Source organism: Salmo salar, chromosome 02 (genome assembly GCF_965601325.2).
Source record: "Salmo salar chromosome 02, fSalSal1, whole genome shotgun sequence".
Taxonomy (NCBI): Eukaryota; Metazoa; Chordata; class Actinopteri; order Salmoniformes; family Salmonidae; genus Salmo; species Salmo salar.
In genome coordinates, this window is record NC_138292.1 from 35,351,807 (window position 1) to 35,376,208 (window position 24,402).

General features: G+C 44.2%; 2 protein-coding genes across 5 annotated transcripts in view; both read left to right on the forward strand.

Moving 5' to 3' along the window:
• Positions 1–4,305: 4,305 nt before the first annotated feature.
• Positions 4,306–7,701, forward strand: elp6 (elongator acetyltransferase complex subunit 6). Of its 2 annotated transcripts, none has more exons than XM_014162759.3 (7): positions 4,306–4,785; positions 4,873–4,951; positions 5,182–5,252; positions 5,423–5,547; positions 5,873–6,071; positions 6,703–6,861; positions 7,008–7,701. In XM_014162759.3, exons 1-7 carry the CDS (start codon positions 4,732–4,734, stop codon positions 7,128–7,130), a joined length of 810 nt encoding a protein of 269 aa, XP_014018234.1. In that variant the 5' UTR covers positions 4,306–4,731; the 3' UTR covers positions 7,131–7,701. The 2 variants fall into 2 exon arrangements, with proteins under 2 accessions (XP_014018234.1, XP_014018243.1); XM_014162768.3 differs by having other exon boundaries at positions 4,365–4,785; positions 5,185–5,252.
• A 110-nt stretch (positions 7,702–7,811) lies between these two features.
• LOC106581016 (sterol regulatory element-binding protein cleavage-activating protein) overlaps positions 7,812–24,402 on the forward strand; it is a 28,569-nt gene continuing 11,978 nt past the window's right edge. Inside the window, exons 1-7 of one of the 3 annotated variants that reach the window (XM_014162694.3) lie at positions 7,812–8,016; positions 15,268–15,474; positions 18,403–18,523; positions 18,760–18,917; positions 19,025–19,245; positions 22,113–22,391; positions 23,717–23,843. In XM_014162694.3, coding sequence (XP_014018169.2) covers positions 15,353–15,474; positions 18,403–18,523; positions 18,760–18,917; positions 19,025–19,245; positions 22,113–22,391; positions 23,717–23,843 — 1,028 coding nt within the window. In that variant the 5' untranslated portion in view covers positions 7,812–8,016; positions 15,268–15,352. Of the gene's footprint in view, positions 8,017–13,234; positions 13,676–15,267; positions 15,475–18,402; positions 18,524–18,759; positions 18,918–19,024; positions 19,246–22,112; positions 22,392–23,716; positions 23,844–24,402 lie in introns of those variants that run through there. The other 2 variants (XM_014162682.3, XM_045702893.2) reach the window with 2 other exon arrangements.

Below are 24,402 nucleotides of genomic sequence, written 5' to 3' on the forward strand. Positions count from 1 at the left end.
TCCATTGCTCATGTTTCTTAGCCCAAGCAAGTCCCTTCTTCTTATTGGTGTCCTTTAGTAGTGGTTTCTTTGCAGCAATTCCACCATGAAGGCCTGATTCATGCTGTCTCTGAACAGTTGATGTTGAGTTGTGTCTGTTACTTGAACTCTGTGAAGAATTTATTTGGGCTGGTAATTTATTTCTGAGACTGGTAACTCTAATGAACGTATACTCTGCAGCAGAGGTAACTCTGGGTCTTCCTTTCCTGTGGCGGTCCTCGTGAGAGCCAGTTTCATCATAGCGCTTGATTGTTTTTGCAACTGCACTTGAAGAAACATTCAGTTTTTAAACTTTTCCGCATTGACTGATCTATTCTTGAGTTAATTCGGGAAACGGCAACTCATTAAACAAAATTGTCCCGTGGTGCCCCAGATTACTACTTAATTAATTGTTATATGATTAATTTAATCGCGTAATAATTGAATGTGGTATGTAATTATTCAAAGGATAGCCATCATCGCATTAATGGTAGTCACGACACGACTGTGGTGTCAGTAGACCAGTGTGGGGGACCCTGCAAAGGCCCCTTCCCAGAAACGACAGGTACTGGTCCCTGAAGGCATTCAAAATGCAGCTTGTGCATTCACTTTGTAATGGCTACAGTGGAAGGAAACAGGGTGCCAATTGTGTGGCACCATGGGGTGTGGACCCGAGCTGTTACTCATAATTTGAAAGCAGGCCACTCCCCGGTGAAGTTTGAAGGGCGCACGAGAGGGTGTGTGGTGTGCATCCAGAGTGGATGCAGGGCTAAGACTGGGAAATGTGTAAAAACCTCCTTTGGGTGTTCTATGTGTTCTGTGCCACTTTGCAGGATGGGGCTGTGCTTCCAGAAATACCATGACAGTATGAAATATACATTTGTCCTACAAGTCTTATAGGGAATTTGCTTTGTTTTAAAAACTGTGTTTTGTATTTTCTCTTTTCACTGAATTGCTGTCAAAGTAGGCTACTATTTCTTCATTGTGTCAGGCCTAGCATGTACTAAATATTATTGAGAGAGGTCTCTGAATAGTTGTTAGCATTTTTACATTGTTACAGAAGTAAATGTTTTTTGTCAATATGATAACTCTCAATAAGCATTTTGATTTTTTTTGCTCTGAATCTTTATCTAATACGTATTGCATTTACTGAATTGTTGTCAAAGTACTATTTTTTACATTTTGTGCCACTTTGCAGGATGGGGCAATGCTTCAAGAAGTTTCATGGCATGTTGTAGGCTAAATGCAAATAAACTTTTTCTCTGAACAGTAGTTGTGTTTTGCATCTTTTCTAATACTTGTTGCATTCACTGAATCGTTGCTAGGCTATTATTTCGACATTTTGTTTCAAACCTGGTCTGTACTAAATCTTATTGAGAGAGGTTATCTACATTTTGAAAGTCTATGATTGCATTTTTACATTGTAACAGAAGTAAGATACGCTGTCATTCAAATAGCCTACTTTTTGTGGGTTTTGAAATACTTCCTAAGTATTGTCTTCTGGTCACATTTTGGATAATATATTATACTTGGTACATTTTGAGTGAGTCATTTAGTCAAATTTACTACAATTTACAGTGCCTTCAGAAAGTATTCATACCCCTTGATTTCTTCCACATTTTGTTGTGTTACAGCCTGAATTGAGAATGAAATAAATATGTTTTTTTTCCCTCGCCCATCTACCCACATTACCCAATCATGACAAAGTGAAAACATGTTAGAAATTGTAAAAAAAAACGTATTGAAAATGAAAAACCGAAATATCTCATTTACATAAGTATTCACACCCCTGACAATTGTAATGTATTTACTTTCAAAGTTCTTGACATTTTCCATATTGACTGACCTTCGTGTCTTAAAGTAATGATGGACTGTCATTTCCCTTTGCTTATTTGAGCTGTTCTTGCCATAATATGGACTTGGTCTTTTACCAAATAGGGCTATCTTCTGTATACCATACCTTGTCACACACAACTGATTGGCTCACACACATTAAAAAGGAAAGGAAAATTCCACAAATTAATGTTTAACAAGGCACACATTCCAGATGACTACCTCATGAAGCTGGTTGAGAGAATGCCAAGAGTGTGCAAAGCTGTCATCAAGTTAAAGGGTGGCTACTTTGAAGAATCTAAAATAAACAAATCAAAATATATGTTATAACACTTTTTTGGTTACTACATGACTCCATGGGTGTTATTTCATGGTTTTGATGTCTTCACTATTATTCTACAATGTAGAAATAGTAAAAAATAAAGAAAAACCCTTGAATGAGTAGGTGTGTCCAAACTTTTGAGTGGTACTGCATGCTTCAGTAAGGTTGACTTCTTAGCATTCATAGCAATGGTTATCAATTGTACTGCAGAAATAGAACATAAATCACAGAAAATAGATGTTGTAGTGGCAGCTGCAGAGAAGTATTTGGGCATACAAGATCTGATTTCAGAAGAGTTACAGCGGGTGTTGAGTGGTGGTGTCCCGTCTTCCCAGGCCGTTGGTATGGTGCAGGAACAGATAGGGTTTAAGTAGTGGAATGGGGTAGTGGGTTTTTAATGTGTATGGTTAGTTGTAAGTTTAAAAAAAAAAATAATTGTATCACAAAGTATAAGGGATTTATATTATAGTTGAGTTGGGGGCGGTAATGCAACATATTGGATGCCACCCGCCGTTAAACTCCAAAGAAGAAGAAGGGGTCCATATGGAGATTGTGACAGCTGGCTAAATGGTGTCCCTTGAGAAGGCAAGAACAAGATGCATGTCAGAGAAGTGCATGATTATCATAAGGAGTCGTATACTTGGAATACGGAGGAGCAATGGAGGGAAAAGAGAGGCAGAGGAGGTCTAAGAGAGAGAGGGAGGAAGAGGGTGAGCTTCAGTGTGTTACAAATCGCTGGAAAAAGGGAGATGGTTTGTTAAAGTAGAATGGTAGAAAGTGTAAGTAGAGTGAGCTGAAGACAGGAGGAGAAATGGAAGTGAATGAGGTCGAAGTATTGGAGGTGGTAGGTATGGTGAAGTTCTTGGAGAATGAGCCTTGCACTGAGGTTCAGGATAAAGATGAGTCTGTGACAGTAGGAGTGAAGTTTTTGGAAAAAATGGACCCTTGCCTTTTGGCTGATCCATTTGTGGTTTCAGGGTGGGTGAAAACAGAGTTGGGTGCTGTGGAATCGGGAGGGGAACCAGAAGTGGTCTTGTGATAATTGTTTGTGTTTCTGCTGGTCAGAGGGAGAAGGTGCTCTGTGTTAAACGAATGGAGGCAAGAAATGTGAAATGTTTTGCTCTCAAGAAAAGGGCACCATTGAAAAGCGAGATTACTGGGGTAGCAGTAAATATAAAAGTTGACCAACTGAAGGAGAAGATTCCCGGTGTTTGTGATGCTAGACATTTGGTACAACACAGACAGGGTGGCGTGAGTGGTGAAAGAGAAGAGTCATTGTCTCTTCTTTTGAGTTTTTATGTTGAGTCTTTGCCCGACAAAGTGATGTTAGGATAGATAAGTTATCCTGTATGAGTTTTTGTGCCGAATACATTACGTTGTTACAGGTGTCAAGCTTATGGGCATGTGGGAGCAGCGTGTAGGAGGGTGGTTCCTAGATGTGAGAAGTGTGCAGAAGGGCATGAGACAAAGGAATGTGTAGCATTGGGGAAAGTAGTGGTATGTGTTAATTGTAGGTGTGCCCATGGGACTGGGGATCAGAAATGTCCTGTGCGAGAGAGGCAGGTTGAGGTTTCCAGTAGTGCAGAAAGTTGTCATATGCTGAGGCAGTGAAGAAAGTAGAGGAATATGGGTCAAGGGGGAGGGACTTTGAGAGGAGTGGTGTGAGTAGTAGATCTGTACCAGTACAGAGGGATAGGCCAACAAGTGATATATGTTTCAGTAAGATTGGATGTTTTGCCTTTATAGCAATGGTTATCAACTTTATTGCAGGTATGGAAAGTAAATCGCAGAAAATTGTGGTTGTGGTGGCAGCTGCAGTGAGGTATTTGGGTGTGCGAGACTTGACATCAGAGTTACAGGGTGTGATAAGTGGTGGTGTCCCATCCTTTCAGGTTGTTGGCCTGATGTAGGACTAAATATATTTAAATAGTGGAGTAGGGTGATTTTGGGGGGAGTGTAGTTTAAGATGGTAGGGTATTTGTTTATTTTATTGTTAATTTTTTCAAGCAAAGAATAAGGGAGTTGTACTCCAGTCTAGTGGGTGGCGGTAATGCAACATTTATTGGATGCCAACCGCCGTTAAACCTCATCGAAGAAGAAGTCGAAACGCTTTTCACATACTCAGATTGTCCCTCTCTTCGTGCAGTAGAAACTACGGTCGTGTACCATGCTACTTTTTCACAACAAACATTCGGAAAAAGAAATAGCTATGAATAGGGAATTGTTTTAAACATATTCTATTAATGCAGTTATATTGACGAAAGGGTACTTTGAGCTGTTGTGATTTGTCCTGGATAACGCAAAAAATTCGTGTCAACAATCTAACCAACTTCATAGCCTCCCTCGACAGTCTGCACTTCTACTGTAGCTAGCTAACGTTAAATGTACTTTCCTGGGAGTGTTAAGCTTTCATATATAAAGACATTGGTTAAGATATCTAGCTAGCTATTAATAAAGTAATTTATGTCAATCGATGTTAGTATTTATCTAGATAACTAGCAACTCACCAGAAGACATCCCAAAGATTCGTATGAGATACGTCTTCATCCATTCTCAAGATGTTTGCAGAACTCAACAGTATTCTCAATACTAGTCCCGACAGCTTCAAGCCGGTAACCCTAACCTCACCTCTAACCGTAACCAATTTAAACCCCTATGCCTAATCCTAACCTTTGTGGATTTATGTGTGTTCTCTGCAGGGAGAGTTTATTTTAGTGTCTGACAAACATACAGACGCGTCCTTCCTCATTCACCATTTCCTCTCCTTTTATTTACGAGGTGAGGATTTATGTGAGTGGACTGATGTCTAGTTGACTGATACTTGTCTGTAACACTGTGCCCTCTATTGATGTTGACTGTTGATTGTAGTGTTAGGTGAGAAACAATGAAAGACAGTAATGGAGGGAAGATATGGGGCTAAGTTGTGTACTATGATGCACTCTCATAAGTGGTAAAAATAAAATCTGTTGAGGCCAGACGTGCTCAGAATTTTTTGGTGTGATTTACAGCAGGCTGTAAGGTGTGTTTCCTGGGTCTTGTGCAGTCCTTCAGTCACTACAGTGCAATCAGTCAACGGTTGGTGAGTATACTTATCTTCCAAAACGCTGGGTTAAACTTTCCCCCAGCCACTCTTATACATACTGTGCAAGTAAATGTGTCTTTACAGTTGTGTATGATTTGCTGTTGCTTGGTGGAGATGTATTAACTACATTTTGTATGGGTTCTTTCACTGTGTTTCATGTTAATCAGGGTGTGAGTTTGACCCAGGCAAGGGAGAAAGGGCAGCTGGTGTTCTTAGAGGGACTAAAGGAATCCTTGGGGGTACTGCTTCAGGGGGAGGCCAGCAAAGGAACCCGGGCAGTGGACTTCCTCAGGTACCTGTCTGTAGCGTTGACTCTGATCAAGCCTACTCCTGGACTAAAAAGCATGTTCATTCAGTGCAGAAGCTCCATTGAGAGTGCTTTTTGGTCCTAGAATATCATAGAATTTATCTGGTTCTGGGAATCCAACCTGTATTGTTTGATACACTTGTACACCTTTTTTATGATGTAATCAAAGCAGTTAATGATAATATGAATCTGAAAATCTCTTCCTGCTTCATTTATCTCTCCCTCTATGTCCCCTTTCTTTCTTTGTCTCTCATCCCTTGCCCCCTCAATCCTTCTCCCTGTCTCTCTGTTCCCTTCCACCTCTCCACAGAGATCCCAGTTCTGGCCTGCGGGGTCTATATGATTTTGTGCGGGACAATGTAAGGGGGGCAGTGGGTGGAGGTGAGGAATGGGGTCCCCCTGTGCTCCTGGTGGATGACCTCAGTGTGGTCCTGAGTCTGGGGGTCAGTGTTGGGGCGGCGCTGGACTTCAGTCATTACTGCAGAGCCACTGTCTGCTCCGAGCTGCAGGTCAGATAATACAGTATACCACATTTTACATTTACATTTTAGTCATTTAGCGGATGCTCTTATCCAGAGCAATTTAGTTAGTGCATTCATTTTAAGATAGCTAGGTGGGACAACCACATTACACAGTCATAGTAAGTACATCTTTCCTCAAAGTAGAAAGGGTGGGGGGCTGCGGGATGATTTAAGATACTCTTTGAAGAGGTAGGGTTTTAATGTTTTCGGAAGATGGGAAGGGTCTCTGCTGTCATAGCTCTAGGGGGAAGCTGGTTCCACCATTGGGGTACCAGGACAGAGAAGAGCTTGGACTGGGCTCAGTGGGAGTTGCTCTCCCGTAGGGGTGAGAGGGCCAAGAGACCTGAGGAGGCAGAACGGAGTGCTCGGGTTGGGGTGTAGGGTTTGAGCATAGCCTGAAAGTAGAGATGGGCAGTTCCTCTTGCTGCTCCGTAGGCAAGTACCATGATTTTGTAGTGGATGCGAGCTTCGGCTGGAAGCTAGTGGAGTGTGCGGATGAGCGGTGTGACATGGGAGGCTCACGCTATCACAAGCTCGCTGTCTCTCCATCGTCTGACTCTGTTCAAATAATCACACACATTCCTCTATATCTACTATCCCTTTTCTTTTTGATCTGCAGGGCAGCATGGTGATGTTGGTGCGATGTGAGGCAGAAGAAGAAGAGGAGAGTGATGATGAAGGCTCAGAGCGGCTCCTAAGGGGCCTTATACACCAGTGCAGCCTCACACTCCAAGTACAGGGTCTTCCCACCGGCTACTGCAGGGACATCCACGGACAAGTCAGATGGATTACATTTTATATATATATATATGTGTGTGTGTGTGTGTGAGAGAGTGTAAAAAAAGAGAGAAAGAGATTGCGTGTTATATGCAGTAGAAGACTGGTAAACGCATTAAGCTGAACCGTACTGTGTGTGTGTTTCAGGTGGAAGTGTGCTGGCGGGGACAATGTGACAGGCAGCAGACCCAGAAAAAACTCTTCCAGTACAAGGTCCATGACAAGGGGGCTTCCTTTTTTGCCAGGGGGATGTCCAGTGCAGTCCTTTAAGCCCTCAATGGATCACTTCTGCCTCCCTTCCCAGTGTTGATCCCCATTCCCTCACCTCTCTGTCACATGGCTCTCTGGGCCGAACCATAGAGAATGATAGAGGCCTCTAGTGGCCAAAGGGCTATATTAGCATGGGAAGCTATTGGGCCGCCACCATTTTAAAGTAGTCAACCTCATGAAACTTCCAACTTCATTGGCTGATCCCTCTTGGTAACTCTGTTGGAATCATGTCCAACTGGGTCATCAGAAGGGATCAGTCAATTGTGAAGAAGAAAATGGACTACTTCAAAATGAAGATGCCTCAATGGAGCTGCGTATGCTGTCATATATGTAATGGCACAACTACAAAGATGGTCATGATCATGAAACAGGTTGGGATCAGTTTTGAACTGGAGATGTGGTATTGAATTGAACATTGGATTACTGCATTTGAACCAACCCGGCACATGCATTTGCAAAGCTGACATAGGAAGCCTGGGTGAAAAGGTCATTTCTCAAGTGACATGAGAACTGACCTGACTTGGTTGCACTTGTGTTATACAAAAAAATAAAAAATAAACGGCACATTTAAGACCAGTGTAAGAGTTTTTTTTTGGCCGTTGTTGGAGGTAACATACTGTGTGATTAACGGTTGTAAAACACGTTTTCGATAATATCCAGCGCGTGTCGCTATATCCTCATGGTTACCTGTCTTGGATAAAGTAAAGGGTGAGAGGTCGACAATTCACGCTGCTGCTGAAAATACACAGTGGTGACATGGTTCTGTTGATGCAGTCAGTTTTTCCAGTTAAGTTACTATAATAAGGAGGTTAAGACCGTACACGAATAGCTCCTGGATAGCAGGACCAGCACTCTCGACGAAGACACGAGAAAGTTATTCAGCCAGGCAAGTCAAGTGTAACGTAGTAGCTAGCTAACGTTAACTTTGGTAGCTAATTGACTCGATTAGCTAGCAAAGCGGCCCATAATATTTAAGCTAGCTAACGAAGTTAGACGGGTAGAACCTAGATTGGAGATATATTTTTTCGACCCAGGGTAGAACTTATCTGGGTTTGGCGGGGGGATGAACACGGGACTCGTTAAGTGTTTTTGGTGGTAGCAGCTAACGTTATAGCCAGCCAAGTTCGCTTAAATGTTAGCTATTGACAGACGATGTCACTGGACTTATTCGTAAAATCGCTAGCTAATGTGATTATCTAATTGCTAGCTGCCTGCCATACTATCAGTGTAAGGTCAACAACCCTACGTTGCTGGTGTTGGTTGGCATCAGATAGCAATGTGTTAGCAAGCATTTACCATATCTGCTAACAGTAGAAGTTAGCTAACCTTAGCATCATCCGTTAGCTAACGACGTTACGCATGATTCAAGCGTTGAAGCTGATTTTACGTTCCATTTGGCAGAATTATGGATTAACGTTGTTTTTGGTCGTCTCAGTTGTATATGATAATACGAAGGAAGTAAATATCGGCTAGGTAGTGGATTTCAAATTAAGTTACCCTGTATTCGCTAACGTTAGCTAGCTAAGTAGCACCTGTTAAAGCGAACGCTACTGGTGACTCGTTTGACAGCCGACAGCACGCCCTCGGGAGGCCTGTAAAGTTTCTTCTCATGGCAGAAAACTAACACTTTTTATTCACCCATCTAATTAATTGCCATTAATCTAAGCGTTAGGCAAACTTTTACACAATTGATTTGAATGAGATCACGTGTAGGGATATTTATTGTGTTGCATCACTATCACCACTACTGTGTGAACAGACGAGGGTGACAGTGTTTCTGAATTATGTTTTAGCAGTAGTACTAACTGTAATTGATACTTTTTTCTGTCTGGGGAATTTATATTGTTACAGAGCTGCGCCACACCAGTTGGTTAACGTTGACCAAATGCAATTTGATTGGTCAACAGCTACACATTAAGTAACTGTGTATTTGGACCTTTGTCACTAAAATTGCTTTGACATTTGAAAACGGTCTGTTTTGTAGGCCTGGCCCAAACTTGTGTGCTCTGTCACCTCTGGCTGCATCGCAAATGGCCCAAAAAGTACTTTTAGGGGCTAGTCAGCCCTCCCCCTGTTGAGGTGCCAACTTGTTAAGCACATTTGTATTCCTGAATTTATTTAGGCTTGCCATAGCAGTGGTTGAGTACTTATTGACTCAAGACATTTCAGCTTTTTTGAAATACATTTGTAAACATTTCAAAAAACATAATTCCACTTTGACATTATGGAGTATTGTGTGTGTGTGTAAGAACCTTTTTTCTCTCCAACTTTGTGCACACATTTGTTTACGTTCCTGTTAGTGAGCATTTTTTTCTTTGCCAAGATAATCCACCCACCTGACTGGTGTGGCATATCAATAAGATGATTAAACAGCATGATCATTACACAGGTGCAAATTGTGCTGGGGACAAAAGGCTACTCTAAAATGTGCACGTTTTGTCACACCATACAATGCCAAAGACGTCTCAAGTTTTGAGGGAGCGTGTAATTGGCATCCTGACTGCAGGAATGTCCATCAGAGCTGTTGCCAGAGAATTTAAAGTTAATTTATCTGCCGTAAGCACGAGAAGTTCTCTTTTAGAGAATTTGGCAGTACGTCCAACTGGCCTCAACCGCAGATGGCGTCGTGTGGGCGAGCGGTTTGCTGATGTCAACGTTGTGAACAGAGTGACCCATGGTGGAGATGGGGTTATGGTATGGGCAGGCATAAGTTACAGACAACAAACACAATTGCATTTTATTGATGTAGATTTGAATGCACAGAGATACTGTGACAATCCTGAGGCCCATTGTCGTGCCATTCATCCACTGCCATCGCCTCATGTTTCAGCATAATAATACTCGGCCCCCTGTCTCAAGGATCTGTAATCAATTCCTGGAAGCTGAAAATGTCCCAGTTCTTCTATGGCCTGCATACTTACCAGACATGTCACCCATTGAGCATGTTTGGGATGCTCTAGATCAAGGTGTACGAGTGTTCCAGTTCCTACCAATATCCAGCAACTTTGCACAGCCGTTGAAGAGGAGTGGTGTAACCGATGTGAAATGGCTAGTTAGTTAGCGGTGGTGCGCGCTAATAGCGTTTCAATCGGTGACGTCACTCGCTCTGAGACTTGAAGTAAGGTTTCCCCTTGCGTTGCAAGGGCCGCGGCTTTTGTGGCGCGATGGGTAACGATGCTTCGGTGGGTGTCAGTTGTTGATGTGTGCAAGGGTCCCTGGTTCGAGCCCGGGTTGGGGCGAAGAGAGGGACGGAACCTACACTGTTACAGTGGGACAACATTCAACAGGCCACAATCTACAGCCTGATCAACTCTATGCGACAGACAGAGATGTCGTGCTGCATGAGGCAAATGGTGGTCACACCAGATACTGACCAGTTTTCTGATCCACACCCTACTTTTTTTTTTTTTTAAAGGTACACTATATATTCAAAAGTATGTGGACACCCCTTCAAATTAGTGGATTTGGCTATTTCAGCCACATCTGTTTGGTGAAGGAGGAATAATGGTCTGGGGTTGTTTTTCATGGTTTGGGCTAGGCTCCTTAGTTCCAGTAAAGGGAAATCTTAACACTACAGCATACAATGATGTTCTAAATAATTCTGTGCGTCCAACTTTGTGGCAAGTTTGGGGAAGGCCCTTTCCTGTTTCAGCATGACAATGCCCCCTTGCACAAAGCGAGGTCCATACAGAAATAGTTTGTTGAGATCGGTGTGGAAGAACTTGACTGGCCTGCACAGAGCCCTGACCTCCACCCCATCGAACACATTTGGGATGAATTGGAACGCCGACTCTGAGCCAGACCTAATTGCCCAATATCCGTGCCCGACCTCACTAATGCTCTTGTGGCTGAATGGGAGCAAGTCCATGCAGCAATGTTCCAACATCTAGTGGAAAGCCTTCCCAAAAGAGTGGAGGCTATTATAGCAGCAAAGGGGGGACCAACTCCATATTAATGCCCTCCATATTAATGCCCTGTTTGACGAGCAGGTGTCCACATACTTTGGTCATGTAGTGTTTCTGTGACCAACAGATGCATATCTGTATTTCCAGTCGTGAAATTCATAGATTAGAGTCTAATCATTTTATTTAAATGAGCTGTTTTCTTTATATGAACTATAACTTTGTAAAGTTGTTGAAATTGTTGCATTTATATTTTTGGTGTGTGTGTGTGTGTGTGTGTGTGTGTGTAAATCAAATCAAATTTATTTATATAGCCCTTCTTACATCAGCTGATATCTCAAAGTGCTGTACAGAAACCCAGCCTAAAACCCCAAACAGCAAGCAATGCAGGTGTAGAAGCACGTTGAAGTCGGAAGTTTACATTCACCTTAGCCAAATACATATAAACTCACTTTTTCAGAATTCCTAACCTTTTAATCCTAGTAAAAATTCCCTGGCTTAGGTCAGTTAGGATCACCACTTTATTTTAAGAATGTGAAATAATAGTAGAGAGAATAATTTATTTCAACTTTTATTTCTTTCATCACATTCCCAGTGGGTCAGAAGTTTACATACACTCAATTAGTATTTGGTAGCATTGCCTTTAAATTGCTTAACTTGGGTCAAATGTTTCAGGTAGCCTTCCACAAGCTTCCCACAATAAATTGGGTGAATTTTGGCCCATTTCTCCTGACAGAGCTGGTGTAACGGAGTCAGGTTTGTAGGCCTCCTTGCTCATACATGCTTTTTCAGCTCTGCCCACACATTTTCTATAGGATTGAGGTCAGAGCTTTGTGATGGCCACTCCAATACCTTGACTTTGTTGTTCTTAAGCCATTTTGCCACAACTTTGGAAGTATGCTTGGGGTCATTGTCCATTTGGAAGACCCATTTGCGACCAAGCTTTAACTTCCTGTCTGATGTCTTGAGATGTTGCTTCAATATATCCACATAATTTTCCTACCTCATGATGCCATCTATTTTGTGAAGTGCACCAGTCCCTCCTGCAGCAAAGCTCCCCCACAACATGATGCTGCCACCCCCGTGCTTCACGGTTGGGATGGTGTTCTTCGGCTTGCAAGCCTCCCCCTTTTTCCTCCAAACATAACGATGGTCATTATGGCCAAACAGTTCTATTTTTGTTTCATCAGACCAGAGGACATTTCTCTAAAAAGTACGATCTTTGTCCCAATGTGCAGTTGCAAACCGTAGTCTGGCTTTTTTATGGCAGTTTTGGAGCAGTGGCTTCTTCTTTGCTGAGCGGCCTTTCAGGTTATGTCTATATAGGACTCGTTATACTTCGTGTGTGTGTATGAGGAGTGGGAGATATGGCTTTTTTCTTTGCAGCTCTGCCTGGAAGGTCAGCATCCCGGAGTCGCCTATTCAATGTTGACGTTGAGACTGGTGTTTTGCGGGTACTATTTAATGAAGCTGCCAGTCGAGGACTTGTGAGGCGTCTGTTTCTCAAACTAGACACTCTATTGTACCTGTCTTCTTGCTCATTTGTGCACCGGGGCCTCCCACTCCTCTTTCTATTCTGGTTTGAGCCAGTTTGCGCTGTTCTGTGAAGGGAGTAGTACACAGCGCTGTACTAGGTCTGACGTTTCTTGGCAATTACTCGCATGGAATAGTCTTCATTTCTCAGGCCTCTGTACGCCTATGTAGATATAAAATATCAGCAGTTTCCAGCTACAATAGTCATTTACAACTTTAACAATGTTTACACTGTGTTTCTGTTCAATTTTATGTTATTTTAATGGACAAAAAAAGTTTTCTTTAAAAAAATAAGGACATTTCTAAGTGACCCCAATATTTTGTGTATATGTGTGTATATATATGTATATGTGTGTATATATATGTATAGTGTGTGTATATATATATATACTATATAACTTGGGGGTTGAAATAAAATCACCTGCCGGCCAAAAAAGTCAAATATAGACTTGACATTTTGTTCACTTTCACATTTTCAGACACACTTCTCCCATTCATTCACCTACTGTATGTTTCATGCACATTTACACCACACAGATCCACACATTCACATTGTATCCAGTTTTCTTTAAAAAAAAAAGCAGATATTTTATTCAACTCAGTATGTGCATGTTATTGAGTTTTTTTGCACAATACACAGGCCCACTGATTTTCCATTTAAATGTTCATTGTGTCTCATACGACGGGTCGCTCAACGTTTTTGGACCGGGTTTTTGCCATTTTCAATGATATAATAGTGGTTACTGATTGACTGGGCCAGTTTGCTCCCTGTGTGTTTGTAAATTGGTGTCTGTAAATGAGTTGTGTCGCAATAAAGCCTGCAGGCATTAGTCCCAGCTGACATTGACTCAAGAATGGTCTGTACAGTTATGGGGCATTAGAGTTGAGGAGCAAGTACTCAGTTCACTATGGGAGAAGGGAGCTGAAATACAATCTTGCTGCTCCTCAATGCAGCCTAAAATCCCTGCATTTATGGTGCTAATTGCCAGGAGTCTTAGCTTTTTTACGTTGGGTTTTAAGACCCCTTACACAGGTGTGGATCATGGCAATGGACTGTATAGGATCCAGCGATGCCTTCAAACTGGGGATTTTAGGAAGCATCGTTAGGAGGTAAGCATTTTATTTAGTTTATTTCAGGCACACTCTTCTTCAGAGTAGCATATGATGATATCTTAAGCCTAGTCTTGTGTAACTCTGTTACCAATTCCTCCATGAGCTAGCAAACATGTTTCTGAGAGAAGCGTGTCTGCACATTTTGTTGTAAAATGTAGTCTACCGGTACGCACCATTTCACTTACATTCATCTTATTTTAATTTCCTGGGAACTTGCAAGTAGAAAAACATGTCTACAGTACACACAGGCTACTATGTAAAGAAGAGGTTTATGGTTTTGGGAGGCATTTTTGTCCCTGACTTTTTCGCACATGTGCTTTTGGAACATAATGACATTCTCTGTTTTGTTTTCTGTATGAGTGGTTAGGCAGGTAGGCTACTGAAGGTAAACTGCTGCCCCCTCCCTGAGCTGGGCTACTGGAATCCATAGTGGCACATGTCTCGACTTGGCATCATAAAGTCTCTGGTATTGCTGGCTGGGTCAGTCGTTTTTTTGTCTTAAAATGCCTCGTGGTTTGAGGTATGCACTGACTCACTATCATGTGCAGATTGACTTGACTGCCTGCCTGATGTGTGTACAGAGTGTTACCTGTTAAGTCTGCCTCACCCGTGTAGCTGCAGGATGGAGAGACTAGGGAAAAATAGGTAGAGAGGGTGGGGGCGTAGACCTGTGAGCCTCGTTGTGGCGTTTCCTATCCCGGATTAACTCACTGACGGAGATGTTGTTGAGCACCTGCCAACTCAGGCCTCGCTTTCCTTCACCACAACACCAGGGAAGGACTGAGGAGATGGACGCACAGGGCATAATGGGACCTACAGGCTAGATAGCAGGTCAATATGTAGAACAAAGTAGAAATGGGGTGAGTCAAGGCACTCGAGGTCTCTTTGATTAAATTCAACCCTCGGTGTGCTGCCTGCTGTGTTTACTGTATATAGAGTATTTCTAGTGGAAGATCAAGCCGCTCCAGAGGTAGGCTAAATTCCCCTAGGAATGTTTCCAGAGTTCTCAGGGGGTAGCGCTGAGCCAGTCGGTCACACTTTGGCTGTGGTGCCTGAAATAGGGCTCTGTTGTTTTAAGCCAAGGATCTCCGTGAAACCTTTTAAAATCCGGTGCTTTTGGGGGACAAAGGCCAAACCGGCACGAGAGAGCGTGAGAGGCAGCCAACCTCCCCCTGAACAGGTACTGGGACAGAAAGGCACCTTTTCCAATATCTATGGTGTTTCTGATGGGACAGGGAGTTAGAGGGCTTCTCTTTGGTTTCTGCAGTGTGTGGCCATACACGGGTTTGAGGTGTTTTGTGTCCAAAGCAACATGAACACTGGCTACATTCAGCAGCAACTGATTATGTGGTGAGTGCCGATTATCCTCCAGGGTTGAGGCCAATTCAAATTCAGGAAGTAAAATGAAATTCCAATTCAATAATAGAAAAAATACCTATGTTCATTGCTTTAATTCAAAGCTTTTTCCATTTATTAATTTTAAATTCAAATCACTTCCTGAATTGACTGCATTCAATTTGAATTGACCCCAACCCAGGTATCCTCTGAGTTTGTATTAACCCACACCTCTCGTCTCTGTGGTTCCCTAGGTCCCTGGATGCCCCGCGGCGCTCCGTCCTCGCCCGCCCACGCACGGCGCCCCCCGATGGCCGGCAGCTGACCCCGCCCCCCAGGATGACCGTGAGAGAGCGGCTGCGGGAGAAGATCTCGGCGGCGTTCTACCGCCACGGGCTGCTGTGCGCCTCCTATCCGGTGCCCATCATCCTCTTCACCTCCGCAAGTATCCTCGCCTGCTGGTACGTCTGAGGAAGGGGTGTGTGTATGGGGAGGGGTGTTCTGGGGATGGGCATCTTCAAGAGATGATGTGAGTTCTTCTACTGCTTTCTCTGAACACGTTCATTGTTGGTTTAAGGCAAGTTGTGAAAGGATAGTACCTATTTTTTTTCTCAACATGGGTGGAGGTGAGATGGTAGGTCAGGAGAAGTGGATGGATGAAAATAAAAACATAGGTAAACAACAGAGCTGGGAGAAAAAGGAGCAGACCCTGCAAAACCCAGTCAACTAAATGAAACGGCCATAGCCATACACATAAATCAGCACTCGGGAACAGAACACACACTTTTCCACCTCAGAGTTCCACATTAGAGGTCAACCCCGTCACAGATGAGAAGTCAGGACAGGATGGAACAAATACGTTACAGCATGGAACCATGGAGGCAGCAGTGCAGTGCCAAAAGCACGGCTGGCTGACGGCTGCACTGAGTGCAGGGAATTAAGGGGGTGGGAGCAGAGTTAAAAAGAGAGACACAGCAGAGGGCTGTGAGAAAGTGACCCCTGGAGAATAGGCCTATCTGTGTGTTCCTGGCCCTCCATCTGCCTCCCAGGAGGTGGGGGCTCCTGCTGCAAAACAAAAGCCCTTTGTGGCATTACAGTGACCTTAGAGAGGGAGAGCGAGCGAGCGGGAGAGAGGGTGTAGTGTCCTCAAAGAGAAATTTGTATCCCGTGGCCCCGGGCCTGACAGGCTGCCAAAGAACTAGGATGAAAGAGTGTTAAAGCACTAAGATATTGAGCAACACTATACCCTTCTCAGTGGGGTAGTCTGCTCTCGATGGGGTAATAAAATAACAATTGTAGATTTCCACTCACAAGGTCCGGATATTTATCGAACTAGGTGGCACATAGATTTTAACTGGCTATGGTTGACATCATCCAAATTTATACCTAACTTCATCCCTTTGCTACAGTATTGCCAGGCTGTCATCATTTCCAGTCGTGGTAAAGTGTACCCAGTGGCCTGACAGAGACAGACAAATGCAGCACTGTCACTCTGGCTGTTTGTCTTAGCCTCGTAGCTGTCCATGAATTTTGGAGGTGCCCTTGAACTTAATGGAATTGTTGGTTTTCTTTGTGTGCGTGTGGTTTTCTCATTTAAAATGAGATTGTTTGCAGGGCAAATAGGCCCTAGAAAGTGGGCCTTTCTAGGAGAATGATTGAGTGAAGATGATGACAAACTGGGATAAAAGGTTGTAGTTACCTACTCATGCATTAGGGTGGAATTAGTGGGCATTAGTTACTCGTGTTTTACAAACAAGGTGTAAATAAGTGGATATGGTATTGGCATACATATTAAGCACTAAACCCCTTCTCATTAAGTGTGTGTGTGTGTTCATTCCTGTGTCTGTGTGTGGGGTGTGCAATTGTGCACGTGAGAGTGTATCAGTCTACTAAATCTTGTAAATCTCATTGTGTTACATAAGAGCCAACCTCTTCCTTTTTCTCTCTTACAGACATTCACACACTCAGGGATGCTTATATATACATACATGTGTTATTATACTGAACAACAATATAAATGCAACATGTAAAGTGTTGGTTTCATGTGCTAAAATAAAAGATCCCAGAAATTCTCTCAAATTTTGTGCACAAATTTGTTTACATCCCTGTTAGTGACCATTTCACCTTTGCCAAGATAATCCATCCACCTAACAGGTGTGGCATATCAGGAAGATAATTAGACAGCATGATCATTACACACGTGCACCTTGTGCTGGGGACAATAAAAAGCCACTCTAAAATGTGCAGTTTTTTCACACGACACAATACCACAGATGTTTCGAGGGAGTGTGCAATTAGCCCATATTCGGCTTCTTCACCTGTGGGATCGTCTGAGATCAGCCACCCGGACAGCTGATGAAACTGTGCACAACCAAAGAATGCACAACCAAAGAATTTCTGCACAAACTGTCAGAAACCGTCTCAGGGAAGCTCATATGCGTGCTCGTTGTCCTCACCAGGGTCTTGACCTGACTGCAGTTCGGCATCGCAACCAACTTCAGTGGGCAAATGCTCACCTTCGATAGCCACTGGCACACTGGAGAAGTGTGCTCTTCACGGATGAATCCCCATTTCAACTGTACCAGCAGATGGCGTCGTGTGGGCGAGCGGTTTGCTATTGTGAACAGAATTCCCCATGGTGGCAGTGGGGTTATGGTATAGGCAGGCATAAGCATCGAACACAATCGCATTTTATCGATGGTGATTTGAATGCACAGAGATACCATGACGAGATCCTGAGGCCCGTTGTCGTGCCATTCATCCGCCGCTATCACCTCATGTTTCAGCATGATAATGCACAGCCCCATGTCGCATGGATCTGTACACAATTCCTGAAATGTCCCAGGTCTTCCATGGCCTGCATACTCTCCAGACATGTCACCCATTGAGCATGTTTGGGATGCTCTGGAACGATGTGTACGGCAGCTTGTACCAGTTCCCGCCAATATCCAGCATCTTCACAATAGCCTGATCAGCTCTATGCTAAAGATGTCGTGCTACATGAGGCAAATAATGGTCACACCAGACACTGACTGGTTTTCTGATCCACGCCCCTACCATTTCTTTTAAGTTATCTGTGACCAACTGATGCATATATGTATTCCCAGTCATGTAAAATCCATAGAATAGGGCCTAATGAATTTGTTTCAATTGACTGATTTCCTTATATGAACTGTTACTCAGTAAAATCTTTGAAATTGTTCCATATTGCGTTTTTATATTTTTGTTCAGTGTACATACGTTTAACTGTAAGGCAATGATCATTTTGGCAGAGAGTGTAAATTTTAGTGCTTTGATAAGAATTTGCAATACTCAGTCCTGTAACTAATATTCAGACCCCACTGTCACTTGTTCTCCCATGTCGTCGCTCTCTCTCCCCCCCCCCCCAGTTACCCCCTGCTGCGGCTGCCTCTGCCGGGGACCGGGCCGGTGGAGTTCACCACACGGGTCCGAGATTACACCGTCCCTTCCCATGAGCCCCAGGGAGACCTCGGCGAGCGGCCTGACTGGGTAAGACTCATGGTTAAAAGATCACCCCACTTACAATACCTACATGGCTTGACTGTTTACATGGTACATTTGCAACATCATGATCTTTAAAAATAAAATAACTAAGTACCATTTGGTACCAGGTAGTTACCAATTGAATTCTTTGAAATACCAACTGAAAAAGGGACTGTAAAATAACTAACTCATCTGCTTCTCTGCCATGTTTTTCAAAACCCTCTATGGCTCTGTTCCTCCAGTATCGGGGTCCTCCGGTGGCCTACATACAGCAGGTCCTGGTGAAGGCAGCTGTGTCTCCCTGGGACAGCACGCTGGTCCCTGTGGACGTGTTCCGCTCCCCACTGGGCCGCGTATTCAGCCTGCTGGAGGAGATCCGCAACCATGTACACAATGACGGGTATAGGACACTACACACGCACATCCACTGTCTCTCCCCCACCTTTAGCTTGCTCTATCTTAAAATGCGCCTTGACTTGACCGGACTTACCTCTCGTCTCTTTGCAGTTCTGGGGTCAGGAGCTTGGAGGCGCTCTGTCTGCAGGTGACGGACCTGTTGCCGGGGTTACGGCGTATGCAGACAGTGCTGCCGGAGCACGGTTGTCTGCTGGTCTCCCCTGGCAACTACTGGCAGAACCAGCGGGAGCTGTTTGACTCTGACCCCGACCTGCTGAAGACCGTCCACCAGCACGAACCCAAAGGACTGCACACCACCGCCACACTGAGAGGTAGAGAGGGGAGGAAGGGGGGAGGTAAATGGAGGGCAGAGCAGAGGAAGTATCCTTTTGTATCTCTTTGGCTAATGCTCATTGATCCCCAACCAGAGCGTGTGAGCAGAGCCTCTCATCGCTAATGGTGTGGTGCTTGCCCTCCATGTCCTTTCCGCTAAAAACACACTCCAAATTCGCTCCATTTATTAAAATCACAATTTAACCAACCACAATTTAACCGTTTATTTTTGTGACTACCTGGACCTACAAATCAAGTCAAATTGTATTTGTCACATGCGCTGAATACAACAGGTGTAGACCTTACAGTGAAATGCTTACTTACCAGCCCTTATTAACCAACTATGAGGTTTTAAGAAAAATAAGTGTTAAAGTATTTGCTAGTGAAAAATAACAAATAATTAAAGGGCAACAATAAAATAACAGTAGCGAGGCTTTATTTACTTATTTGTATTTTATTTAACTAGGCAAGTCGGTTAAGAACATTCTTATTTACATTGATGGCCTATATACAGGGGGTACCGGTAAAGAGTCAATGTGCGGGGGCACAGGTTGAGGTAATTGAGGTAATATGTACATGTAGGTACAGTTAAAGTGACTATGCATAGATAAACAGAGAGTAGCAGCAGCGTGGGGGTGGGGGGTTCAATGCAAATAGTCCGGATAGCCTTTTGACTTGGGGGTAGCAGCTGTTAAGAAGCCTTTTGGACCTAGACTTGGCACTCCGGTACCGTTTGCGGTGCGGTAGCTGAGAGAACAGTCTATGACTAAGGTGGCTGGAGTCTTTGGCAATTTTTAGGGCCTTCCTCTGACACCACCTGGTATAGAGGTCCTGGATGGCAGGAAGCTTGGCCCCAGTGATGTACTGGGCCGTATGCACTACCCTCTGTAGTGCCTTGCGGGAGGTTGAGCAGTTGACATACCTGGCAGTGATGTAACCAGTCAGGATTCTCTCGATGGTGCAGCTGTAGAACATTTTGAGGATCTGAGGACCCATGCCCATGGGGGAATAGGGGTTGTCGTGCTCTCTTCATGACTGTCTTGGTGTGTTGGGATAATGATAGTCGTTGGTGATGTGGACACCAAGGAACTTGAAGATCTCAACCTGCTCCGCTAGAGCCCGGTCGATGAGAATGGGGACGTGCTCGGTCCTCCTTTTCCTGTAGTCCACAATCATCTTTGTCTTGAGCACGTTGAGGGAGAGGTTGTTGTCCTGGCACCACACTGCCAGGTCTTTGACCTCCTCCCTATAGGCTGTCTCATCGTTGTTGTCGACAAACTTAATGATGGTGTTGGAGTCCTGCTTGGCCATGCAGTCATGGGTGAACAGGGAGTACAGGAGGGGACTGAGCACGCACCCCTGAGGGGCCCCTGTGTTGAGGATCAGCATGGATCAGATGTGTTGTTACCTCCCCTTACCACCTGGGGGTGGCCCATCAGGAAGTCCAAGATCCAGTTGCAGAGGGAGGTGTTTAGTCCCAGGATCCTTAGCTTAGTGATGAGCTTTGAGGGCACTATGATGTACCAATTGTTTTTTTAAGTATTGAAACCAAACCATATGGATTTGAATGAAAGGTATTTGAATAAACATGTAAAGGTGAATGTAAGAAGCGAACATCATTTAAAATAGGCTACATGTCATATTAAACATCATATAAACACTCTAAATAGGTCAGGAGCCAGACAGGGAGCCTAAGAAGGAACGAAAATGAATTATTCAGGCTGTTATTTCAAGGCTATAGCCTACAAAGAAATACATTGTGAAGCATTTGCGAATGCGACACTAGGCTGGTAGTGACATAAAGCACTCAGCATTTAAACAACATTTAGTTGTAGTAAATCATTATAGTCTGTAAATTGTACATTTAGGCTGTGACTTAGAATTAAATACAAATTAAATAAAAAATGCCTTATTAGTCTGTCTACAGTGCCTTTTTAATAAATGTTTTGAATACACGGCAGTCCTTGGCTTCAGACTCATGCGATGGTGCCTGGAGAGCCGGTCAGCAGCGGAGAATATTCTCTCTGAGCTTGCAGAGCCACTGGGGATGATAAACACCCTTTAGGCCACTCTCGCCAGGCTGAGCTGAGATGTTTTAAAAATGTTCTATAGGTAGGCCTAAAGGTTTTTAGGCAAAATAACCCAATGAAAACGGAACGCTCCTTGAAAGTGGGAATGTAACGTTACCAGGCCTATTGGGCCAAAATATTTATGGCCTATTTTATAGATCTCTTTTAAGAGATCAGATTTTTTTGTTTATGAATACTTTGCTACAATGACACACTCGTTATCTACAAACCTTGTTCCTTTCTTTTAGCATGTGCATGTAGTAAGTATACTATCATGCTTTCGGGATACGTGTCTTTTCAGATTCCACAATGATTCTGTAGTTGTAGACTCGACATCACCACACTCCCTCTCTTGCTCTTGGTCTTCATCTTTGTAAGTCACCTTGATTTTGCACCTGTGTGTTTTTATCAGTTTCTTTATTCAAATATTTAGTTAACTCCATAGCTGTAGCTAAAGCATGGGCGTATAGCAGCACACAAGTAGACTACAAATGCATGCTGGGCTGGACATGCCCTGAGCTCCTGAAGCGAGCGCTACTTTTTTGGAGCGAAATTAGAGCCGGGAAGATGGCCGACGCGCCAGCCTTTTGGGAATCTCGCTCCGTGCTCCAGTCAAATTGGGCACGCTCCTCACTGCTCACATACACTGGCCCCAACTAGTGTCAGGCAGACTGGTAATGCTGATATTGTTCAATGCTGTGTGTGTGTGTGTGTGTGTGTGTGTGTGTGTGTGTGTGTGTGTGTGTGTGTGTGTGTGTGTGTGTGTGTGTGTGTGTGTGTGTGTGTGTGTGTGTTAGACCTGCTGTTTGGCATCCCGGTGAAACACACAGGGGTGAGTCTGTACAGCAGGAAGAGGGTGGTCACCTACACCATCACCATGGTCCTGGGCAGCTACGACGCCAGGTTCCTGTCTAGCCTGCGGGCGCGTCTCCTCCAGCTGCACCCCTCGGTGAACTGCAGCCTGCGCGAGGACCACATGGTGCACGTGCACTTCAAGGAGGAGATAGGCATGGCCGAGCTCATCCCGCTGGTCACCACCTACATCATACTGTTCGCCTACATCTACTTCTCCACACGTAAGTCTCTGACTGGAGTCTGGGGGGCACGGGGGCATCTGGGCGCCACGGGGGCATCTCAATAGTCTAGAGGTTCACTTTATCTGCACTGATCTGGAAGAGTTGGCTTAGTTTTAATTAGTTAAAGATGCATCCTTCTTTCCATCCTTTCTTCCTTGAAGTAATGTGTCCCTTTACTAAGGCCGGTGGGGGAAATTGGTTTCAAATGAAATGCTGATGTCGACTTTCTTGCTTTGGGGGCCCCACGTTTTCTCTGGGATATTGTGCCCAGTCAAGGCCACAGAGCCAAGACCCAGATTAGTGTGTGTGTTTGACCGAGTCCTAGCCAAGGCTGTTCCTGTCTATTCCAGGGATAATCCCCTATACAGGAACACTGTAGTCCACCATAAGAATCTACCATGATAAGACTCACCAACAATATGCTGGCATACACACACACACGTGCAATCTGTACAGTACACAAACCGCATTTCAACTAAGAGCTGCATAAACTCTCATGCTCAGAGACATTCTTCTTTGTAGTTTGTGTGGCCTCTGTCTATGCTAACTCTTTCCTCCCAGTGTGTGTAGCCTCTATGCTAACTCTTTCCTCCCAGTGTGTGTAGCCTCTATGCTAACTCTTTCCTCCCAGTGTGTGTGGACTCTGTCTATGCTAACTCTTTCCTCCCAGTGTGTATAGACTCTGTCTATGCTAACTCTTTCCTCCCAGTGTGTATAGACTCTGTCTATGCTAACTCTTTCCTCCCAGTGTGTGTGGACTCTGTCTATGCTAACTCTTTCCTCCCAGTGTGTGTGGACTCTGTCTATGCTAACTCTTTCCTCCCAGTGTGTGTGGACTCTGTCTATGCTAACTCTTTCCTCCCAGTGTGTGTGGACTCTGTCTATGCTAACTCTTTCCTCCCAGTGTGTGTAGACTCTGTCTATGCTAACTCTTTCCTCCCAGTGTGTGTGGACTCTGTCTATGCTAACTCTTTCCTCCCAGTGTGTGTGGACTCTGTCTATGCTAACTCTTTCCTCCCAGTGTGTATAGACTCTGTCTATGCTAACTCTTTCCTCCCAGTGTGTGTAGCCTCTATGCGAACTCTTTCCTCCCAGTGTGTGTAGCCTCTATGCTAACTCTTTCCTCCCAGTGTGTGTAGCCTCTATGCTAACTCTTTCCTCCCAGTGTGTGTAGCCTCTATGCTAACTCTTTTCTCCCAGTGTGTGTAGACTCTGTCTATGCTAACTCTTTTCTCCCAGTGTGTGTAGACTCTGTCTATGCTAACTCTTTCCTCCCAGTGTGTGTAGACTCTGTCTATGCTAACTCTATTTTTTCCTCGTTCCAGGTAAAATTGACATGGTGAAGTCAAAATGGGGCTTGGCGCTGGCTGCCGTGGTAACGGTGCTCAGCTCTCTGCTTATGTCTGTGGGGCTCTGCACCCTGTTTGGCCTGACGCCCACACTCAATGGAGGGTAAGAAACACACACACACACCAAAAGCATGCCCACACACTTACTAACTCACACAAACTCTCACCCTAAAATCCCCTGACCCTCTCTTGCTCATTGATCTGTATGGATTACTGTGAGACTACAGATGTTAATGTACAGTGAGTGACAGGGGACTGTGTTACCAAGGGCAACAGATGTGGACTTAAAGGGGAGGAGGGATTCTTAAGAGGGCTGGGATAGATATTGATGTGGCGTACCTGGCCAATCACACCCAGCTTATTGGAATGTAGAGGATGGCATGACCATCTCACGCCATCCAAATCTCACCAACCATCAACCAAGATTCCAGGGTCCACACGCACATAGACCTACATACCCACTGTTGTGCATATTGACACAATGGCCACATACACATGTGTTTTAGTCTTTATCTTCTGTGGGGTAGTTTTGTTGCGTACTGACCTCCAACCCTTATCTTCACGTGTAATGATGGCATATCTCTGGTTTACTGTCCGTCAAACCTTATCTGCCTTCAATCGGCCCTTCTCTTTCTTGTCTACTAAATGTCCAACTTTCTATT

Coding starts and splice junctions, on each gene's coding strand:
- elp6 (XM_014162759.3), top strand. CDS start 4,732: ATGTTTGCAGAACTCAACAGTATTCTCAATACTAGTCCCGACAGCTTC. Junction 4,786..4,872: donor GTCCCGACAGCTTCAAGCCG/GTAACCCTAACC, acceptor TGTTCTCTGCAG/GGAGAGTTTATTTTAGTGTC. Junction 6,862..7,007: donor GCAGGGACATCCACGGACAA/GTCAGATGGATT, acceptor TGTGTGTTTCAG/GTGGAAGTGTGCTGGCGGGG.